The following is a 24208-nucleotide window of genomic DNA, read 5'->3' as shown; positions in this document are numbered from 1 at the left end:
CTATGTACTTACAGTAAGGCCAGTTCCCATGACGACCGGGTGTAGGCAATGGGAACCTTGTACACGCTGAGCCCCACCAGAGCAATGGTGGGGGCCACCGTCACTGGACCCACAAACTTCATGAGATGACCAACAAGTCCTGTTCCGCCAAGGAAAATCTCAACAGTCGAGGCAGCCATTAAACTCCCAGATATCTGAAATTGTAGATTGAAGTAATGATCATGTGAAAATCATCATAATCTTGCATCACCATAATGGTCACCATAATGTCAAATCATCATCATCATCATCATCATCACCATCATCATCATCATCATCATCATCATCATCATCATCATCATCACCATCATCATCATCATCCCCATCATCATCATCATCATCATCATCATCATCATCATCATCATCATCATCATCATCATCATCATCATCATCATCATCATCATCATCATCACCATCATCATCATCATCATCATCATCATCATCATCATCATCATCATCATCATCACCATCATCATCACCATTACCACCATCATCATCACCACCATCATCATCATCATCATCATCATCATCATCATCATCATCATCATCACCATCATCATCATCATCACCATCATCATCACCATCATCATCATCATCATCACCATCATCATCATCATCATCATCATCACCATCATCATCATCATCATCATCATCATCATCATCATCATCATCATCATCATCATCACCATCATCATCATCATCACCATCATCATCACCATTACCACCATCATCATCACCACCATCATCATCATCATCACCATCATCATCACCATTACCACCATCATCATCACCACCATCATCATCATCATCATCATCATCATCATCATCATCATCACCATCATCATCATTATCACCATCATCATCACCATCATCATCATCATCATCACCATCATCATCATCATCACCATCATCATCACCATCATCATCATCATCACCATCATCATCATCACCATCATCATCATCATCATCACCATCATCATCATCATCACCATCATCATCATCATCACCATCATCATCATCATCATCATCATCATCATCACCATCATCATCATCATCATCATCATCATCATCATCATCATCATCATCATCACCATCACCATCACCATCACCATCGCCATCACCATCACTATCACCATCATCATCATCATCATCATCATCATCATCATCACCATCACCATCACCATCACCATCACCATCACCATCACTATCACCATCACCATCACCATCGTCGACATCATCATAGTCGTCTTCGTCGACATCATTATGGGTTGCTGAAGATTCATTATAACTCTGACCTTCACGGGTCCCTGAACTTGGAGCTGACGTGGCATAACTGAAATACCGTTAAGAGCGATGTTGTAGTAGTGATGAAGAGATCTACTTCACAATCGCCAGGGACTGCAGGGTAGCCAAGTGGTTAAAGTGTTCGCACGTCACGACGAAGACACACTGGGTCTCCATTTTGGTACAATGTGTGAAGCCCAATTCTGGTGTCACCCGCCGTGATATTGCTGGAATGTTGCTAAAAGCGGTGTAAAACTAAACTCGCTCACTGTCAACGAAACACTCTCTGCCAAGCCATGACAATACGATCCACGTACCTCTCTCAGTTTATCTTCGGGAGTCAGACAGGACAGCACGTCGGCCATTGATGCAGTACCTGGGGTTGAATTAGTATCGTCTGTGATGTTGACGTATGTGCTGTTGCTGTGTGTGCTGTTGATGTTTGTGCTGCTCTCTGGAAAAGAGGAGTTTAGTTGTTATCAGGTGTCAGTTATTATTATTATGTTTTACAGATTAAAGATAATATGCAGCAGAGAGGGTTCGGGTGATCCTGGCACAGTCAGGCTGGTAAGGCTCATCATCAGCTCAGGGCCCTTGCCCCCTCTACACGCAGCCCAGACAGCGAATGGGACTTCTCCCAGGAAACGCTGCCTAGTCGAACCCACCAAGAACTTTCCCCAACACTGCATATGATTATTGTTATAATCATTATTATTGGAACGTTTTATGATATAATCGTGGCTGGGGGTGGGGGTACTGTCAACCAGGTCCTAGATTTTCGAAGCTCTCTTAGCGCTAAGAGTCTATAGGAATACGTAAAAATCGTGTGAAAAAGAAAACTCGGAAACAATGGCGAGAGAGAAGACAATCTTTGGTGTAAAGATCAACATGACAATACAATGCAACTTTCTTTGCCACTGCACGCAATCCCCTGCAATCCCGGATATAGGAGCTACCTGTACATGTCGGAACAGTGACTCGAAACCACGGGGGCATCAATCATTAATTGTACTGACAAACCACCCACCCACCCCACCCCAACCCCCACCAACCACGCGCACACACACACACACACATCACGAGGATTATTCCCTGCTCTTCATCAGGCCACCTCAACGCGCGCACACCATCCCCATACACCAACTCTACACAGCATCCCCTTCCCTCATCACCTGTCCTGACCCCCACTCAACCACGCACCCAATCACTCTACCCACACAATAAACAAACAGTCACGCACCCACTCACTCACTCTAACCACCCACTCTAACCATTCACTCATACACCTACTGTCTCACTCATTGTACTCACTCACTCCATCACCCGCCCACCTACCTACCCCATCACTCACTGACTCAAACTACGCACGCACGCTCGCTCATTCACACACTCACTCACTCACCACTAACGGGATCGTATGGTCAGGCTCGCTGGCTTCATTAACACATGTCATCAGTTCCCAGTTGCGCAGATCGATGCTCATGCTGTTGATCACTGGATTGTCTGGTCCAGGGCCCCGTTCCTCAAAGCGATCGTAGCGCTAGGGTGATCGTAACTCTCATACTTTAACATAGACTTACGACAGTCGTAGCGCTACGATCGCTTTGAGGAACGGGACCCAGACTCGATTATTTACAGACCGCCTCCATATAGCTGGAATATTGCTGAGTGCGGCGTAAAACTAAACTCACTCACTCACTCACCTGTGCAGGTCCACTCCGGACTTCTCTGTGCTGTCAACAAGACAGGTAGAAATGCTGCCGATAAACCCTGGATAATCGGAAGCCTGGGAAAACAGTAAACTCCTCAATACCAAGTAATCCACAAATGACACAATCAGACTTTTGTTCGTTATAAACGAACTTAGTTGCGCTGCAATCAACTATACTCTCTCTTAACGAACGGAATCGGGTGGTCAGGCTTGCTGACTTGGTTGACACATGTCATCGTAATCCAGTTGCGTAGATCGATACTCATGATGTTTATCACTGGATTGTCTGGTCCAGACTCTATTACTTGCAGACCGCCGCCATATAGCTGGAATATTGCTGAGTGCGGCGTTAAACAACAAACCAACCAATCGTACCGTCTGCATGAGTATTTGTTTTCCCAAGATCGAAGTCGCGAAATCGTCAAACTAGAATATGTCCCTTATAGTATTCCATATTTTGCGTGAAACAACAAATAAACAACAAACCCGCACAGAAGGGACGGTTCCAAGACAAGACACAAGATGGAGGCACAGAGCGAATGTTACTCACCTGGCACCTAGAGCCGTCTGCAGCAGCGTACAGACACCTGACATAAATATTATGGTGGAGAAGAGCTTGCTTCTGATAACACTGTCATGTTCCGCACCCACGATATCAGCGGCCAGGGAACTCCCAACCAGAAATGAAGGAACGCACATCAACGTGTGCTGTGAATATAAAATAATGAATGCTTTTAATCAAACGAGTGAGTGAGTGAGTATGGTATTACGCCGCTTTTAGCAATATTCCAGCAGTATCACGGCGTTGGACACCAACAATGGGCTTGACACATCGACCAATGTGGGGAATCGAACCCTCGTCTTCGGCGTGACGAGAGGACGCTGTGACCACTAGGCTACCCCACCGCCCTTAAAGCTACAGAGGATGTAAGTGGACCACACGCCTGAGCTTGGTTTAAAGTATGTTACATGAGGTGAGGTGAGGTGAAATTGGGTTTAACGTCGTGCTTGAGAATATTTCGCTCATATGACGACGTGCATGCGTGTGTATGTGTATGTGCGGCTGCTTGTACTAGCCCAGACTTAAGCTGGTTTTATAGTGCTAGCCCACTGAGATACCATGCCGCAGTGAAGCATGAATACCCCACTCAGACACATTATACTGACTCCGAGCCGACCAGTCCTTGTTGTACCCATTAATGCCGAGCGCCAGGCAGGGACCAACAAATACCATATTTTAACGTCTTTTGGTATGACGCGGTCGGGGATCGAACCCGCGACCTTCCACTCTCCGGGCGGACGCTCTAACCACTACACCACGGAGGCGGTCGTATGTTACATGAATATACTTCACCTGCAGGGCAGCGCCGATGGTGAATATAATCGGTGGTGGTTTTGTGAGAGTGTACCGCAAAGCTGTCCCCGATTTTTCACCGTCGTCGTGAACGTCTGGCGCTGCTTCCTTCGACTCCACATCTTCATCTTCCACAGCCGACATGGCCCGTTGCTGCAACCTGTTCTTCCTGCGCACGTGCAGATAGTACAAAATTCACAACTAAAATGATGCTGACGTTGATATTCACAGACTCTCTGACAAACACCAGTCCTAACGTCAGCCTGTTGACAGCAATCGAGCAACAGTCCAGCAACAATCCGGCAACAACACAGCAACAATCAGACACTTCTACGGCAACAACACAGCAACAATCAGACACTTCTACGGCAACAACACAGCAACAATCAGACAACTCTCCGGCAACAACACAGCAACAATCCGATAACGCTCTGGCAATAATGCAGCAACGATCCGGCAATAATGCAGCAACAATCCGATAACACGTCGGCAACAATACGGCAACAATCCAGCGATAGCAAGTCTTTACAATGTGTGGCAAGGTGGACAATCAAGCGTACTTGTCTACTGCATGACGAAGTAATGCTGAACTCATCAACTCCGCCGTTCACACAACGTTTTATACTGCCACGTGGTCAACAACACCGACTACATGTACATCCTGATTAGTCAGCTACATAGGTGAAAGTGGTTTCCCCACTCTGGTGTCACCTACATGCTGCAGCCATTCTCGGAGAATTCTGTCAGCCCACGTTACGTCACGACTCGTCGATTCTGTACCTACACCTCACGCGATTATTCTTTAATCGTTACATGTGTGTTGTAAATACTTCTATGCATTTGGCGCCGTCATTGTGACAGTACGGAACACTGTAATGGACATTCTCGCAATCTTGACTTTTGAGAGTAAATACTTAGGGACTGAAACAACGATATCCCCTCACATTTTCGTACCGTTTGGGCCTTCAGCAACCCATGCTTACCTAAATGCATACCTTGAACTTTCATCACATCACTTTATTGACTAGCATAAAACGCTATATTTGGGCTGATCGCATCTGTTCATTGATGTAAGGGACTGCAGCTGAAAGCAGCATAGAAATATACTAGTGCTCTGTTTCTAGGTTTCACTAAAAGATAAGTCCGAAAAGTTCATAAACAATTATGCTCTTGGGGATTCCGATGGATGTTTCTTGACCCAGTGACGCAGCACCCCATGCTTGTCGTAAGAGGTGACTAACGGGATCGGGTGGTCAGGCTCGCTGACTGGTTGACACGTCATCGTATACCAAATTGCGTAGATCGATGTTCATGCTGATGATCACTGGATTATTTACAGACCGCCGCCATATACATGGAATATTGCTAAGTACGGCGTCAAACAATAAACCAGACAATCGTACCGTGGGTATTTTTTTCCCAAGATCGACGTTGCGAAATCGCGAAATCGCCAGGCAAGAAGATGTCCCTCATAGTGTTCCATATTCTAAGTGTATGGCGTCACTGACTCAAACCTGCATGTTTGTGTTGCACAATGGGATTGAGTGAATGGTGTTTTAGAAAGTGTAACAGTTATACGACATGCCAGTCTAGTGTGAAATGAAAGCCTGAACAGAGCCATTGTATTCAGGACATGCAACATTTCCTTTGTAATGAATTACACAACATCTGCGCAAAACTTTCGGCGACTCATTCGTAGCTGTCATTCGTGAGCGAATGCCATCAAAGCACACGTGACACATCTGTTCTCACCTTAGGCAAGTGAGTTTGTTCATGAATTGCCTCTGTTCACCCAGCTGTGAATGGGTACCCGGTGGGATAAGTCATATGACTATTAACCTTCTAGCGCCTCACAGGCAGCTTGAGTTATCCGGGATAATAATGCATTAGCGTACGAGTGCGTGGAAACAGGAGCTTTATAAATATTTATTATTATTCCAAAAACATGTTGAAGCAATCTGACGTAAGACGGACATTGATCCAGCCGGATGCACTACTGGTATATAAATATCGTCACTATTCACACAATAACTCGGTGCGCCTAGTGGCTGCAAGAGTTGCATACTCCCCAGGGAGTTGAGATTGATAACACGATGTGCCGTTGAGATTGACATCGAGGGAAAATATACCAGCGCCTTGAGCAAGCACTAGTTGCTTGGATATGTGCGCTATATAAATATATATTATAATAATAATAAATAAATTCACAATTTGTTTCGGTATGTATGGCGGCCACATGGCGTAAAGTACGTTTAGAGTACAGGTGAGGCCACCCTTGTATCGGGACTCGTGTCGTATTGCAGTTTAAGTGCCCAATACTTAGGCAATATATCGTCGTGATTAAAGTTTTAGTATCGTGGTGTATCGTAGCACAGGTTGTATGCCAATACCAGCACTAATTCTTATGAAACCGATACTGCTGGATATTCAGCTTATGTAAATGACAACGAAACTTACATAACATTTTTCTCAAAATATGTTTTGCACGATACGGCTGAGATATTGCCGATGTGACGTTAAATATTAACTCACTCACTCACTGTTTTTTGCAAGCAAGTGAAGATATGTACATTTCTGGGGTTAGAAATGATTTTAACTCAAAATATGCACTGAGATAGTGCGAATTGTTAATCTTATAATGCCAGTCCTGGAATTTGGTATCTCTATAACATTGTTGAAACTGTTGATGCCATCATGCCCACAGTCCTGGGTGGTCTAGATATATGAAAAACCAGTGCACAATAGCAATAATCTAACCCTTGACATCCGGTTTATTTTTCAAATATCATCGTAGACCTTAAGCATTTCATAGCATGCCCTCGGGTATCTACAAGATTACAAAGATATCAATCGACATCAGTACTTGATACAGCGAGTAAACTTTCTGACACACAGTGGGTATCTGCCTGTCTCGCCGAGGATGGCATTTGTTGAGACTCTTCTACTGACGCCTACATATCTCTTAAAGAAATTTCCCTGTACTTTTCTATTACGTCCCTTGGCATGAAGCCCCAAATTTCGGACCCATACAATAAAATTGGAAAAAGAATTTAATCAAAAATCTTTGTTACCCTATTGAACTGAATAACTGGGTATTTTCTCAAAGGCTGTTGAATTGGGAAACGGGCTTTCCTAGCTTGCGAGAGCCAATCTTTCCCATGCTATTGACCAACATATAGTCTTCATGAAAATATAATCCCAAGATATTTATAATAAGTTTCTATCTGCATTTCAGATCCCCTATGATACCATTTTCGGTTGATTTTGGGAAGTCCCCATTTCTGAACACAATAATATTTGACTTATCTAAATTCACCCCATATCCCCATTTTCTACAATAGCTATCAAGGGCATCAAGTTTTCTCTATAAACCAACCACACTTGAGTCAATCAATGATATATTATCAGCGAAAATTAACCTGATGATTTCTTCAATATTTTCTGTTATAAATATACCTCGTAACCAAAACATCAAACATATTTAAAACACAATTATCACTTATTCATGACATATAATATACATTGTTGATTATGAAAAAACATATAAATAAAATTATAAGCGTACAATCGCAAATCAAAAGTGCAATATTTTGTACTTGGGTTTACTTCCCAAGAAACGAAGCAGCCGGGATACCGAACCCAGTCAGAGCGGGTGGGTGTGCACTCAAGTGTAACGGCTGGTTCATTTGCAGATGCATCACGGCTCATTGTGTGTGTATATATAGAGATGTTGGGTTTTGTAAATACATGCTCATTTTTGTGTATAACATTTTGCAATCAACAGACACCATAACATGTCATGTGTACAAGTATCACACCTGCCTGTCTGTGTAATTACATGATGTGACAGAGACCGAACTCGGGCCATAAATCAATGCGTTTTGTTTATGGTGTATAGCCTGATAGGTGTTAAGTTCAATTTGCATGTGGTCAATGATTGAAGTTGTGTATTGAATATTGTCATTAGCAGACAGGCAGGCAGACACATAGGTGTCAATAAAACAGACATTGAGTTTTGTCTGTGACAACGACATATCTATATATATATCACAGTTAGAAATTCTGTCAAAGCTAAATAATGACATTGCTTTTAAGTATCGTACTGAGAAAGTGACTCGGTAAGAAGAACGTGTTGTGAAATAGACAAATGAAATTATATAAAAAGTTAAATCGGTAATCTACTGTCATAACATATAAAAAGCTCGCGCCTGTGAAATATCAACAAAACATTGGAAAAATAGCACACACCAAAGCCTTCACCGAGTATTCACCGCACAAACCGCTTCCAAGCTGCGCGAACCTATTTCACTGCGCATGTGTTATGAGCGCAGCCCAGCTGTTGAAACCACTTTTCCCCCAAGCGCTGGGGGGAAATTAGTGATTCGTTTTTTCGCGCGTTTTTTTTCATCGCGTTATTTTTCAAATTTATAAGTTGAATTTGCATTTTTGATGATTTGTTTCGGTAAGTCCATACCGAAAGGTATCAGAATCTGCAAAGTTGTGTTTTACGTTGCATGTGACCTTTAACTGTTTGAGTTCGATAGTTCACGTATGAAAATGGTAAACAGTGCAGGACTAAGCATGCATCCTTGTCGTACACCGGGAGATGTGTCAAACACAGATGATATCCTGTTCCCTGCTCTGACGCAGGCTTTCACCTGGCCGTACATGCATTGTGATATATCAAATAATTTACCATGCACATCCCGTGTCTGCAATATATATAATAATATATGTCAACCAGGTCAAAGGCCTTACGAAAATCTTTGAAGGCTGCATAAAACCGGTGTTACCGTTTTCTGGAATATTTCTCACAGAGACTGTGCCACAAATATACATTATGTATTATCAAAAGATGAATGTTCTTCTCTAAAACTCGACTGTGCCTCACATATTGCCTCGTTCACTTCGAGCTAGAACCTAAGCCTTGCTTCCAAAATAGATGTATTTTCCGAATCCAGGACAAAATCCACCCGGACAAAATCCACCCGGACAAAGTCCACCCCAAAATTGCAACCTAGGACAAAATCCACCCGGACAAAATCCACCCCTAATAAATTCCACCCTAAGAAAAAAAACCTAATGACATGTTTAGTCACAGAAATGAATTATATTCATATCAGTCATTTATAATCGATAACAAAAACAACCAAAATACATATGTAAGGCTTGCGAAAACATCTTAATTCTGTCCGGGTGGATTTTGTCCGGTCACCGTATTTTCCCCATTACATTTAGTTGAGATATTCCGCTGTAGTTATTTGGGTCATTTGCTAAACCTTTCTGACATAGTGGAGTAATTCATACCAATGTTTCAGTTATTTGGAGACCCGTGAAGATCCGGGGTAGAATAGGTCTTCAGCAACCCATGCTTGCCACAAAAGGCGACTATGCTTGTCGTAAGAGGCGACTAACGGGATCGGGTGGTCAGGCTCGCTGACTTGGTTGACACATGTCATCGGTTCCCAATTGCGCAGATCGATGCTCATGCTGTTGATCACTGGATTGTGTGGTCCAGACTCGATTATTTACAGACCTCCGCCATATAGCTTGAATATTGCTGAGTGCGGCGTAAAACTAAACTCACTTTAGTTATTTGTAAACACACACCTTTATCCAAAATGACAAACAGAATTTCTAGATACGTTATGATAAATGATGCATTTTTAAAGAACTCTGTCTGAACGTCAGGAATCTAGTCTGTCTAATAAATCTAGTCGAAGTCTAGACGGTTGGTGGTCATCACTTAAGGATATATGCAAGCAGGATATTCACTTTTTCTGTCACATAACTTCCGTGTCTATTTATAGAAACGACGTCGCGTGCATTCGGCTGTGTCTCAGGTATGCGAGATTCCCTGGGATTTCTGATTGTTCTCACTTCAGCGTGATCCATGGCAGCCGTTATAGCCATCTGCCTAAAATAGGTATGAAACAGACGAGTGCTACTGTAATTGTCCTGAGGGGTGGTAGGGTAGCCTAGTGGTTAAAGCGTTCGCTCTCCACGCCGAAGGCCCGGGTTCGATCCCCTCATGGGTAAAATGTGTGAAGCCCATTTCTGGTGTCCACGAGTTGATTTTGCTGGAATATTGCTGAAAGCGTAAGACCCAACTCACTCAGTCACTAACTGTCCTGACAAACCAAGAAACAACCAGGGAGAACGGAGATTCGAACCCAGGACGTTTCTGGAAAACCCAACAAACAATTCAGCAATGCATTACAACTGTCGTCTTGCTTTCACTCCATCACCGTATACCGCTTATTTGCATTGGGATCGTTCTATCAGCTGCACCACTATACGAAACTTTACTCGATTCTTCGGAAATTATTTTCACGTGTGGTACAACGTTATAGATTGCCACGCACCGAGGATGTCTTAACAGCCGCAGATATTTTCCATAATAATTTCATTAAACAATTTCAGTTGTTAGTGTTGTTTGACAAACATTATTATGACTGTCAATCTCAAAATATCATTCTCTGAGAACTTTCAAGAAATTCTCCGAGAATATTGCAGCAGAATATTGTCTTACAAAGTCAAATCAAAAGTAAAAGTCACTCTAAAATAATAACTTGATGCTCCTGACTGAATTAGAGACATCCTCGACAATGCACAGCCCCCTTCCTCCCCAGAACAAAATGGTTCACACACACACACACCCACCCCCCTTTAAAACCACCATCACCCCCTAGCCATAAATTATGAACGGTCCCTGAGTGAAAAAATCTTGAGCGCTCCCATAAAACCTCCTTTTCTCAGCCCACCACCTTGCTCGTTTTTCTTGTTATTTCCTTACGTTCGTCAATGCAAATTAAAAGCATAGCCACATCATCTTATGATAAACTGATTGGATAACATCAAAACCATGACTGTTGCATTTTATAGATCAAAACGAAAATAGCCCGCATTCATGGCGATAAATCTTGGTTCAGAAAAAAAATATGTTCTAGTTTTTTGCTTGCTGCTCCAAACTAGTTTGTCCTTCCATGAGCGCTAGCGATCCTCGTCACACTGCTGTTAAGAGGTTGAGGGCAGGCTACCAGTCTATTTACACCATTAACACTATTACGTCATTGCGTTAGAAAATAAACTAGAAAATATGTCTTTCAATATTGTTTAGTATTTTGATAGTTAAATAGATATAAATCAATTGAAAATTGTTTCGTGTGATTTATTATATTGTTTCGTTGTAGTAGCCATTCCCTCTTTTTGATCCCTGAACCGGAAGTTGTCAATTCAACATGGCTGCCCCCTTCTGTCGCACCAAGTGCTCGTCCGTGGAATCCCGACTTCAAACATACAGACAGGGAAAGGTACGTGTAATTTTCAGTAGGAATGGTCTAACAATATCTGCGCACCTGTGTGCAGAAGTTGGTTAAAATCTGGGAGCAAATTGTCAAGTCAGATCAACATTTTAACCGAACTTGTGGCCATATGGCAGATGGATGCAGATGTTTCATCCACCACATGCGTTTCTCAGGTAGACACTTGTCGACACGAAATATTCAGCCATGTCCCGTGGTGATAAAAAACCCACAAAAACAAAATATTTTCTTCTGTACCTTGCATTAAAAAAGGTTTTGGCGAAAACTTAAAGTGAAATTACAGTGCAAGACACTACCTGTAGTGGGTTTGATTGAGATAAAGTTGTAATCACAAATTCACCCAGGTTATCCTCAACATTCATATTATAAATGTCTGTCACTCAACATGAGTACTATGTGAAGCCCATTTGTGTTGTCTCTTGTCGTGTTATTGCTGTCATATGGCTAAAAGTGGCATAAACTAGCTAACTCACTCATTATTCACATGTTGAAAGACAGTTGAAATGAGCTCTCGCCTTTGCACGCAGGTGGATATGTGTGTACCCAGCTTACATCAACAGCAGGAAGTCACTGAAGGAGGGGCGCAGAATACCAAAGGATCAGGTTTGTTTTTCTTGGACTTCCAAGAAACTAACACAAACATAGGATTTGAAAATCTGTGCACAGTTAACATCTGTGTTAAGATTGTTAAACAATACTGGTATGGCATAGTACAAGGTGTGATGATAAACAAATGCATCAGGACCACCCAAAGTCAAGAGGATTTTCTTCATCAACATACAAGGGTAGTTTGTATCCAGTATTTGAAATCAAGAGGGCTCTGGGGATCTCCCTAGGTTCAGGAATTTAGGGGATTCCCAGATTTAAATACCATAGGACATCTCAAGGACAGAATTTAGGGACCATTTATATTGTTAATTTTTAACAGTAGTGTTGCACAAACAGGATCCTGTCATTTTCTCGCTTAATTTAAAATAATTAGAAACCATTGTTATGATCCATTTGGTAATATGCAGGGATGAGAATTTTCCGCGGAATTCCGGGAATTTCATAAGGCCAAGGGTAATTTTTGTGAATCGTCTAAGTCCTGCGGCCCCCTGAACCCCGGCTAGTTTTCCGAGTTTTTCCCAAAACTTCATTCTCATCCCTGTAATACCGTATATTACCGTCTATAAGACGACCCCATGGATAAGAAGACCCCCAAACTTGACCCTTAAAATCAGTGTCAAAATGGTATGTTTCGTGCATAAGTCGATCCCCCGCGATGGGGTCCTAATCGCGGCAAACACAGACAACTGGCAGTTACAAATAATTATAACTTTGGTCCACATTATTCAAAGAATTCACAATCATATGTTTAATTACATGTTTAATATGTATCTTGTTTCCGTGCAGGCGGTAGACAACCCCAGTTATGCAGAGATCCGGGATGTGTGCGCAGCTGCTGGTTTGACACTTGGTGTAGAGGTTTGTGCTGTTACTGTGCACTCACTTTTCCAAAAGATAACCAAGTTGAATTTACTGCTGTTTTAAACGGAGGCCTTGCATGCAAGTCTAAGCTGTTTGCCAGTATCACACGGGATTGACAAGATTGACAAATTGTTGATCTTAACCAATGCTAGAATGATCTTAGACTGGAATTCTGCACCTGGGTTAGAATGTAACTGTTTAAACCTCAAGCAAAAGACTGCTTGTGACTTTTTTAAGCTATAAGCTAAATGATATTTCAATAAAAAAAGCATAATAATAATTCTAAAATCAATAACTTAAGTTTGACACATAACACCTACACTGCCTACTGCTTTAATGGATTTCTCGGCATGACTGCCGTCGGTTTTCTATTCGTAAGAACTTATCCCCGTTTCCTCACAACTTTCCCCTTCTTTCTCACTGTCATTTTATATTTGGCGGTAGCTAAGCACCTTCATTGAATTCAAACCTCCTACTAAGCATGTGATTGACTGTGGATTTAAAATACGGAATCCTTCGTTAATAGTCTTCAATAAATAAAGAAAAGTAACTCAAAACTCCAATGTTTTATGCGACCATTTTCATAATTGTTCTGATTTAAATCAACAAAAACACGGGAAGCTAAAAAGGTCAGCCTTTATTAATAAATTGAACGCTATTATGAATTGTTAAACGCATTTAGCATATTAGCGTTCATTAATTTTGACCCTTGCTGCGTCACTGCAGGGTCCTGGCCCCGATTTCTCGAAACAAACTTAACTTTTTACTCAAATTTCAAACTGAGTTTGACAATTTGAAACATGAATTTTAAACTCAACTGCATTTTTTAAATAAAAACGCCCAAACAACGTAAGTAATCTATCCACCAAACTCAAATTGTCTACTATGTTTGAGTTTATTATTGATTTTAGTTCATTCTGGAAAATGCATTTTTCTCAAATTTGAGTAAAAACTCTAACTTAAGTCAAAACTCAGACTTAAGTTTGTTTTGAGAAATAAGGGTCTGTTTTGTTTGTTGTTTAACGCCACACTCGGCAATATTCCAGCTACATGTTTTTGATGTACGAAGCAATTGTTTACCTTCTATACATGGCAAGTGTTCTCTGTTGGAAGCTGTTTGCCTTGAAGTTTCAATTATCGATTTCATTTTCAGTTAAGATGTACGGGATAACAAGTGTTGTATTGCATCAATAGAAAGCTAAAGTCAGTGCATGTGCCCCAATATATATAGTATACGCCAAAATATTGTCGAAAATGTGTGACATTGTGCCTTGAAATGTCCTGTGATACTTCGACAGACATGTTACAGAATCATTTGAATGCTTCAGAATAAAGTTTACCCCCGGGAGTTGGATCACCGAGATCAGAAGTTCAGAGGTCGGATCCGTGTCCAGCTGAGAAATGAGGACGGACTGCCAGTTTCAGAACAATTTCCATCTCGTAAGTCATCAGGTTTTGTTGCCTAGCAACTCTTTTTTTAGGAGCAAAAAGTCAAGAAAATATTTCTGGACCCCGTTCCTCAAAGCGATCGTAGCGCTACGACAGTCGTAAGTCTGTGTTAAAGTATGGGAGTTACGATCACCTTAGCGCTACAATCGCTTTGAGGAACGGGGTCCAGAAATATTTTCTTGACTTTTTGCTCCTCTGGTCCAATACAATTTTTTTCTCATAGTTGAAATGAGAAAAAAATTGTATTGGACCAGAGTGAACACATGAAAGTCGAAAGGGAAAGGCGTAGAAGCCAGAGATGTACAAAAGAAACTACCCCTTTCAGTTCTACATCTCTGGCTTCCATGCCTTTCCCATTGTAAACCCCTTTGGCTTCATCAGTTTGCCAATTATGTTAATTATGTTGTTTTCTTTGTTGCATTCAGGATATGTTATATATTTGTATTGCGCCAATATCCAGTTCAGCTGCTCAAAGGCGCTTTGTTTTTCCGTCGATCATAGGATGTCAATCTCAACAGCACATCGTTTTGTTTTTCGATCTCCACTCCCTGGGAAATCATACAACTCTTGCTGCCATTTAAGCGCACCAAGTTAATGTGGCTTTCCCATCCTTACGAGGTACCCATTCACAGCTGGGTGGACTGGGACACATAGTCACAGTTCTTTGTCCAAGTTCACTGCACGTTGCTGTACCCGCAACTAGGTGTTTGCACGTATTCTTGTGGCCACCATCTGGTCATTTACCAACGGATTCGTGGGTTCTTTTATGTGGATCATAAATTGAAAACTGTTCCTAGAAGTTATCACTGGGATATCTGCCTATCAAAGACAACTTCGCACCATATTGAACAAACTTACTGGATAATGTTGTGGACATTTTGTTTACCATATGTCTAGTTTAGTCAACTTTAGCAAAAGTTTATCTGAAGCCTTCCAATTTTTACTGCTCATCTAAAATGTTTTGTGAGGAAGAGATTTATCTGGGCCTATTATTGCAGTAGCCATAGCAACACTTTTGTGGTCCAAGCAATTAGCCTCATAGGTTTGAAATATGTGCACTGCACTTGATTTTCTAGAAGGTTTACAGAGGCTTGATGGGTTTTCGGTTCTAGTTTGATACTTACTGAAAGACAAATGATTTGTCATGTGCAGTGAACTAAGTTTGCTTTCAGCAAAATAGCACATCAGATGCTCACTTAAGAAAACGTCTCATGTCAGTCTCCATCTTTGGTTGATCAGGGTTACATCTGAAGCTGACACTAAAGTCTGTTTGCAGTGAAAGCGTACCCGATGAATGTCACTTTAAACCAAAAAGTAAAACAAATAAAGTGAAATTAAGACTGCGAATCCTCATGATTTTACCTTGCCAATTGAACATTTCAATCTCAGAATTTTATTAGACTTAGGATAAAGTTGTTTAACAAGCGATCATAGTTTCACATGGCTATTATTGGTTTTGTATTACAAGGGGTATGCACATCAAATGAAACACCGAAAACAACAAGGGTTGTTATAAGTTAACACTCTTCCGCATTACCACCGTGCATTTGTTTCTCTGTTCCAACTATCTGCGCTTACCCCTTGTAATACAAAACCAGTAATAGCGATGTGAATCTATGATCGTTTGTTAAACAACATTATTTTTCCTTATCCTGACTCATGCTCTTTGCTTGTCTTCTTCTTCTTCTTGCGAACATAGTGGAACACTTGTATCTCCTAATTGAAGCTCCCTTCAATGTAAAATCCCTAATTAGTACTCACCACGAGTTGCCTCCCTCTTCCATTTGCGCTTGGAAAGGAGGCCACCCTCTGGCCTCATGCTTCACTCTCTCCTTCTTAGCCCAGTGAGCAGGATGTGAGCGCCTGTGTCTCCCTACACACTATATCCTTTGATTATTCTTAGTTAGTTACCTCTTATAGTCTTCTATAGAGGTGTAGCTAGTATCCTTATGTATTGATAATTAATCATATTTCTGCTGTTTATTCACGGGGCGCCGTGATTGTTCAGCAAGTTTACCTTGATGAAAATCTGTACTATTTGTAGATTACGCTTTTCTGCTGCTGATCCGCATTTAAGGCCAGACACTGCACCTCACATATGACAAAATGCTTAACAAGTATTTGTTAGGTTTATTTAGTTTCAACTTAGAGGTATACATGTTAACAATCGATAAAGAGTCTTTTCCAGGTGATGTTGCCACCGGTTGCCATGGAAGCGTCCAAGATGGACGCTGCAAGCCTGAAAAAATGAAATTTAGTGAAAGTTTTTCTCTAAAACTAATAAAGATATCTATATAATTTCAACTTTACAACATACCTTGGGGTGTGTAGGGTACAATGACAGAGAGATATTTTAAAAAAAGACTGTTATTTTATTTAAAATTTGTTTTAAAAAAATCACTTTTTGGGGGTTGATTTTCACTCATATTTTATTTTTTAAAAAAGAAAACAGGCAACAAATTTGAAAAGTCTCTCTGTTATTGCATAAAGGAATCAATTGGCTATATGTACACAAAATTTCATTGAAATCGGGCCAGTAACAACTGAGAACCATGTTCACTAAGATCGAAAATGGCGTATATGGAGAAGATAAGGAAATAAATTTGGTCATGTTTTTTTCCTACTTTAGCATGAGATAAACACATTCAAAGTCTCAATTTACTGAGGGGATGTATTCAAAATACAGGAAGCAATTCATATACAAAGAAAAAAGACATAAAACTCCCCTACACTATACAACAACCACTCAGTAGTCAGTTGCTTCAACACAAACTCTATCCCTACGCATCCATTGAGGTGTAGGTTTGTCATTGACAAAGGAAATGAGATCGGAGGTTTTCAAAAAAAAATTAAATTTTGAAAGTTTTATCGTGAATCTCCATTCAATCAAAAAACTATTTCTTACCTTCATTGACTCCATTGGGAATGTTTTCCTCAAAGGCGTGGTCCCCAGATGTTTCGATGCATCTAAAAATGTAGAAGCTGTCGGGATCTAAACGCATGCTTGATCAAAACTTGTCGGATCTTTGACACTGCATTTAAGCATGCCTGTCGCAACTGGCGCCTCTTATTCTTAATGTAGAAGTGCGTGCTTTGACTTTGTTCTTCTCATTTTTATAGAATACAACAACTGTTAGTCAAGAATATATCAAATCACGATGTTTATCGGTCGATGTTTTTTAAGCTAAGCAGCCGCCATTTTGAATGCTTACGGGGAAAGGGCGATGTTTTGTTGATATGCGAATGGTGCATTGTGGGATACCTTTACCATATAAGGATGTAATGAAGATTACCAAATGTTGCATTGTGGGATATTTAGCCTTGCGAATGTTGCATTGTGGGATATTTAAGCCATGCAAGGATGTTTTCGTACAGAATACCTATCGGCGGGAAAGTAGAGATATCCTCATTAGAATATCTATTTTTAGAATGTTTTGACCAGCAACATGGCCGGACCACGATGAGCTTTCTAGCGATGTAAAACATGAATGGGTTCGTCCCCTGCTGGGAGGGTTGTTAGGGGTGAAAGTTCGGGCGTTTTTCAGGGTTTGATTTCACACATTTTAAATATTATCACATATCGATTATGTTTGTAGGGGGTTTATATCAATAAAAGACTCTTTATCGAAACAACGTGTTGTATCATTGGAAGTACATGTGTTAATTATCACGAAAAATCAAAATCTCGATTTTGGCGTATTGAAGCAAATATGTCAATTTAAGGTGCCGTGTCTGGCCTTAATATGCCCTAGCTGTACACACAGCCCGTGGTTCACGCCATCCATCTTCGGACGGAGGAATAGATAAAGTCTCTAAGGTAGTCACCAAGGATTTTAGAGAAGTCCTTATGATAAAGTCGATGGACACACTAGCCAGCGTCATCAAGCAGACTTCACAGAGATATTCAGGGAAATCTAAATTCACTGGCTTACAGAAAGCACGGGATAGGAAGATGGCAAGCTCAGGGGAAAAGATTCTTTTAAATTCAGCCCATATGGTAACTACAGAGGAGGATCAGGAAGAGGCAGGGCACCCAGAGGTTCCCGCAACTATGAGCGATGAAAGACAGGTTCGGAATGACTGGAGTCTTCCACCCCAGCCGTTCCAGTACAACCGTCACAAGTGGGTGGGCGCCTTCCAACTGCACTGGGAGAACTGGGGAATGTTACAAGACCCATATGTCTCCAACATTCTTCAACACGGATATCGAATCCAACTACAGGCCCGCGCCTCGCTGACATTCAACCCTCACAAGTTCGACTTCCAGGTGCAACAACTACCAAAGTTAAGAGAGGCTGTTACATCTCTCCTAACCAAAGCAGGCCATAGAAGTACTAGATCAAGTAAACATCGAACCAGGCTTCTACTCCCCAGTTTTCCTAGTGCCCAAGAAAAACTCCAAGGAGAACTACAGACTCATTTACAACATGAGCATATTCAACAGAGATTATCTACACAAACCGCCAGCGTTTCGCATGATACATCTACCTCAACTCACGGCACCTAATTAGGTCCCATGGACTACATGGCCAGTATAGATCTACAGGATGCTTATGTACACATCCCGATACATCCCAAATCCAGGAAATACCTATGGTTTACACTAGGCGGGCTGCATTATCAATGGAAAGTACTCCCCATTTGGAATATCATCAGCCCCAGGTTATTCACAAGGGATGCTTGAAACCTATCGTCACCTACCTACATCGTCTAGAGGGCTACGCAGTGCGTTCTACCTCGACGACGGGATACAAGTAGATCAAGATCCTCAGCGTCTCAAACTACAGTTAAACTTCATCATCAAGCTACTAACACAGCTAGGATGGTTAGTAAATCTACTCAAGTCGGACCTAGAACCTACTCAAGATCTGCAATTTCTAGGCATTCGATTTATCCGACACTGAACCGTAAGCGTGTACCAGAAGACCGATGGATCAAGATCCAACAGACCATCCCACAAGCCTTACTCTCTCCGCTACCACTACGACAATGGCAGAGTCTGTTGGGTCTCCTCACATCAGCCCAAGACATGACAGTCAGAGGCAGACTACAGTTACGCCCGTTACAGGTCTTCATCAAGCGCTTATCTCGGCGACCTACAGCCATTCAGTCTACCGAAACACATCAGACCTCATCTACTATGGTGGACAAGGAGGTCGAATGTCTGCGAAGGCATTTATTTAACAGATCTGGAATTCAAAACCCATCTCTATGTAGACGTGGCTCAAGGTTGGGGAGCTCATCTCTCGCCAACCGGACGCATCAGGGTTATGGAATCAGCAAGAAAGCAAGCTCCACATAAACATGCTAGAGATGAAAGCAGTAATCAACGCCATACTACATTGGAGCACCATTCTACAGAAGGCGCATCTGATGATTCACACCGACAACTCAACAGTGGCGTTTTATGTAAACAAACAAGGCTCAACGAGATCACTGAACCTATTGACTTTATGCTTTCAACTGTTCGATCTAATCGACGATCTCAACTTACATGTCAGAGCATGTCACATTCCCGGAGCCAAGAATGTACTAGCAGACGCACTCTCTCGGCCACACCTACCGTCACCGACAGAATGGATGCTCCATACAGAAATCTTTGCACAGATTATCAAGAAAATAGGAGCTCCGCTAGTAGACCTATTCGCCACTCGCTTCAACAATCAGCTAACAACATTCGTATCACCAGTCCCGGATCCCAAAGCGTGGACAACGGCTCTAAGCATATCCTGGGAAGGCCTCAGCGGCGACGCGGCGTTTCCGCCCACCAGCTAATCCCACAAGTGTTACAGAAAATCAGACAAACACAGAGCCTACAACTGATTTTGGTCGCACCTCTACTGGCCAGCCAGAACGTGGTTTCCCATTTTAATTCAAGAAATCGGACAACCAACACTGGAGCTACCAAAGCGCGCCGAATCTACTAATACATCCTCACACCAAACAAGTGCACAGAAACCCAGAAGCATTCCAACTTCACATTATGGACTGTATTAAAGTGTGTCTAAACAAGAAGGTTATTCAGCCAGAGCGCGAAAGCAGTCACGCGCACAGTCAACGCATCTATACGGCTGACACAAGTGGCACAGTTTTGAAACTTACGCAGCAAAAAGGGATTTACAGCAAGAAATGCTACACATCCACAAGTGGCTGACTATCTGTGTTACCTACGACAAAATAAACATTTAAAAGGTTCGACATTGTCAACATATCTTGCAGCTTAGTTCTGTAATAACCTATGAGAACGGGTGTCAAAGTTAACCAAGGCGCCAGAGTTACTGGCCTTACTACGTGCATTTCCGATTGGTGGATCAGAAACAGAAATTCCAGCTCCGGCTTGGGATCTAAATATAGTGCTCCAACACCTCACAACGAGGCTTATGAACCACTGGTGAGTGAGTTTGGTTTTCGCCGCTTTTAGCAATATTCCAGCAATATTGCGGCGGGGACACCAGAAATGAGCTTCACACATTGTACCCATGTGGGGAATCGAACCCGGTCTTCGGTGACGAGCTTAACGCTTTAACCATCAGGCTACCCACCGCTTATGAACCACTGGAATCAACAACCTTTGAATTTCCCTCACAGAAAACATTGTTCCTGTTATCGGCAGCCAGGATGTCAGAAATTCACGCACTAGATTATGAGAGGAATAAGTTTTGACGACAATCAAAACATAGTGCACATGGGACTACGATGGGATTTCATCGCCAAGAATCAATTGCCAGGTCAACCAGACAGATTATTCCATGTTCCTGCACTCTCCTCAATTCTCGGATCTCAAGATACACTTTGACCTATCTCTATGCCCAGTCAGAGCTCTCAAAATCTATCTACTACCATCCAAAACGAGGCAACGACATCTCAAGCGCATTATTCATCCCTCTATCGACAGCTGACTCAGACCGAAGTCTCTGGTACCACCATATCGATATGGATAAGAACTGTCATACCAGCGTGCCTACAAGGCTGCAGGACTCTACCCTCCAAGAGCATCTAATCCACATGAGATCAGAGCACTGGCTTCCACACCTCGCTCTACACGGTAATTGCTCATTAAATACCATTATGGAGGGCTGCTTTTGGAAATCTGACATGGTGTTTGCTAATCACTATCTGAGAGATATCACCACCAAGGACGTCTCAGGTATTCACCATTTCGGTCCTATGGTCCTCGCGACAGCAGTTGACAGTCCCTAAAGGAGGCGATGAGACATAGTCTCACGAGATTATTATGTATATATCATACCAGTATCATCTAGCTTATAACTCTACAGAGTTTTAGGGCTATTTATATACATATCTTAAGTCTACTTAGTCTTAAGCCCAGTACTGATGTTTATGTACAGTTGGGTAGCTTCTCCATTTTGGAGTCAGCCTTTATACCATTATTGCTATTTTCATAGTATATAATTATTGTAGTACCCCATCTATGGCAGCTGATAAAACTTATGGTTTATAGTAGCAGGAATTATCCTAATTCAGTGCCATTATGAAGTTCCGTGAGGGGAGTTATTACATATATATATATATATAAATCACTAATTATTTAAATCCAAAGTATTCTGGGGTTTTTCCCCACCTCCGTTTCGTAGGATTCTACAAGCGAAAGAGCATGAGTCAGGATAAGGAAAAATATGTAATTTTCTGAATAAAATTGATATTTTATACTTATCCTGACTCATGAGGTAAGCCCTCCCATCCTCCCCACATAACACTTTGGATTTCCCTGAAAATTCAAGTGTTGGGCTCGCTATATCAGGAGAAAGTGGAGCATGGGAAGAGGGTGCTACTCCTTCCGCCAGCAAATGGAAGAGGGAGGCAACTCGTGGTGAGTACTAATTAGTGATTTTACATTGAAGGGAGCTTCAATTAGGGAGATACAAGTGTTCCACTATGTTCGCAAGAAGAAGAAGACAAGCAAAAGAGCATGAGTCAGGATAAGTATAAAATATCAATTTTATTCAGAAAATTACATTATCCTAATTTGAATAAAATTTTGAGATTTAAATGTTCAATTGACAAGTTAAAAAATTATGAGGATTAGGTAATCTTAATTTCACTTGATTTGATTTACATAGTTTTTGTTTAAATGAAGAAATTCATCCGTCACGTTTTCACTGCAAACAGACTGTAGTGACAGCATCATAGGTTGTTCAGTTCCCATACAGAGTTCCCTCCCCTGGAAATCCACTGTTGGGTTTAGTAGGGAGTTTGTTCTGATTATAGTGAAACTCACTCATCCACTCTCTTTGATGTTCAGGTCAATCATTCCCTTTACTTTGATGTGCAGATCAAACATTACCTTTACTCTGATGTTTCAGGTCAGTCTCTCCTGGTGTACCTCGGACAGACCATCCCCAAGTTGAAAGCCCGTACACAGTCTCAGTCCCAGTCTGGTGGCCATCAACAACAGTCTTCAAAACAGCAGAAGAAGAAAGGTCGCAAAGGAAAATAAACATGCTTGGTTAAACCGTCTCTTCGCATTACAATATAACACAAATTCTTCAATGTCAAATATGTTATGAACCGATTACTGCAATGAACATCTGTATGACTAATGTGTCACACGACGACGTTGTTCAGTCTGTTTGGATGGAATCACACTTTGCTGTTTAAGTTTTTCTACTGTAGATTGTATCATTATTTATCTTGTAGAAACAGTTTGTTACTCATAGTTGTAAATATTTCGAAAGAGTATTTGAATGTCTGGCTTACATGTATGTCGATGATGGTAGTTTTAATGCCGAGAACATTAAACGTTAAATCTTAAGGATTGTGTATGATGGTGTGTATTCATCGAATGTATGACGTGTTGGTTATGGTGGCTTGTGTTTGTTTAGAGTATCGGAAGTCTTCTTGTTACAGAGTTTGACATCCATAACCTGTTGGCTTAGGTTGGGGATAACTTGTTTAGGGGGTGGTGGGGTGAAGGAGTTAACCCCCCTGGGAAAATGGTTAACTTGTTAGCATGGAGTTGGGGAATGAGGTTAAGTTGTAGGCATGGAGTTGGGGAATGAGGTTAAGTTATTAGCATGGGGTTGGGGAATGAGGTTAAGTTGTTAGCATGGGGTTGGGGAATGAGGTTAAGTTGTTAGCATGGGGTTGGGGAAGGTTAAGTTATTAGCATGGGGTGGGAGGAGGGTTTATTGTTAGCATGGGGTTGGGGGAGGTTAATTTGTTAGCATGGGGTTGGGAATGAGGTTAATACTGTTAGCATGGGGATGGGGGGGGAGGTTAACTTATTAGCATGGGGTTGGGGTTAACTTGTTAGCATGGGGTTGGGGTTAACTTGTTAGCATGGGGTTGGGGGAGGTTAACTTGTTAGCATGGGGTTGGGGAAGTTAACTTGTTAACATGGGGGTGGGAAAGTTAACTTGTTAACATGGGGTTGGGGGATGAGGTTTACTTGTTAGCATGGGGTGAGGGAAGGAGGTTAACGTGTTTACGTGTGGAGGGGCTTAACTCGGGTAAGGTAACCAGTTAACTACGGGAAGGAAGGAGAAAGAGAATAGGCATTGTATACTAAGGCACCACAGTGCAGTTACCTGCCTTTGTTGTCAGGATGTGCTGCCA

The 24208-nt window shown here is 41.7% G+C and overlaps 2 protein-coding genes across 2 annotated transcripts; one reads left to right on the top strand and one right to left on the bottom strand.

The window, feature by feature from the left end:
* Positions 1-8: 8 nt before the first annotated feature.
* On the bottom strand, positions 9-4939 carry LOC124255634 (solute carrier family 23 member 2-like). Its single transcript, XM_046689532.1, has 5 exons — positions 4389-4939; positions 3585-3742; positions 3027-3109; positions 1641-1777; positions 9-194 (listed from the first exon to the last, which is right to left on the bottom strand). The coding sequence occupies exons 1-5, from the start codon at positions 4530-4532 to the stop codon at positions 9-11; spliced, it is 708 nt and encodes a 235-aa protein (XP_046545488.1). The 5' UTR covers positions 4533-4939.
* Positions 4531-24132, top strand: LOC124255633 (signal recognition particle 19 kDa protein-like). The gene is made up of 7 exons (XM_046689531.1): positions 4531-4574; positions 11582-11701; positions 12241-12316; positions 13109-13180; positions 14512-14623; positions 22957-23621; positions 23805-24132. Exons 1-6 carry the CDS (start codon positions 4531-4533, stop codon positions 23088-23090), a joined length of 558 nt encoding a protein of 185 aa, XP_046545487.1. The 3' UTR covers positions 23091-23621; positions 23805-24132.
* The last annotated feature ends 76 nt before the right edge of the window (positions 24133-24208 follow it).

This window comes from Haliotis rubra, unplaced genomic scaffold (genome assembly GCF_003918875.1).
Source record: "Haliotis rubra isolate DU_JTF1 unplaced genomic scaffold, ASM391887v1 Scf604, whole genome shotgun sequence".
NCBI lineage: Eukaryota > Metazoa > Mollusca > Gastropoda > Lepetellida > Haliotidae > Haliotis > Haliotis rubra.
This window is presented reverse-complemented; position numbering and strand designations above follow the sequence as displayed.

Coding starts and splice junctions, on each gene's coding strand:
- LOC124255634 (XM_046689532.1), bottom strand. CDS start 4,532: ATGTCGGCTGTGGAAGATGAAGATGTGGAGTCGAAGGAAGCAGCGCCA. Junction 3,110..3,584: donor CAGACGGCTCTAGGTGCCAG/GTGAGTAACATT, acceptor CTGTTTTCCCAG/GCTTCCGATTATCCAGGGTT. Junction 195..1,640: donor CCGAAGATAAACTGAGAGAG/GTACGTGGATCG, acceptor CTACAATTTCAG/ATATCTGGGAGTTTAATGGC.
- LOC124255633 (XM_046689531.1), top strand. CDS start 4,531: ATGGCCCGTTGCTGCAACCTGTTCTTCCTGCGCACGTGCAGATA. Junction 4,575..11,581: donor TTCCTGCGCACGTGCAGATA/GTACAAAATTCA, acceptor GTTTCGTTGTAG/TAGCCATTCCCTCTTTTTGA. Junction 14,624..22,956: donor TTCAGAACAATTTCCATCTC/GTAAGTCATCAG, acceptor CTGATGTTTCAG/GTCAGTCTCTCCTGGTGTAC.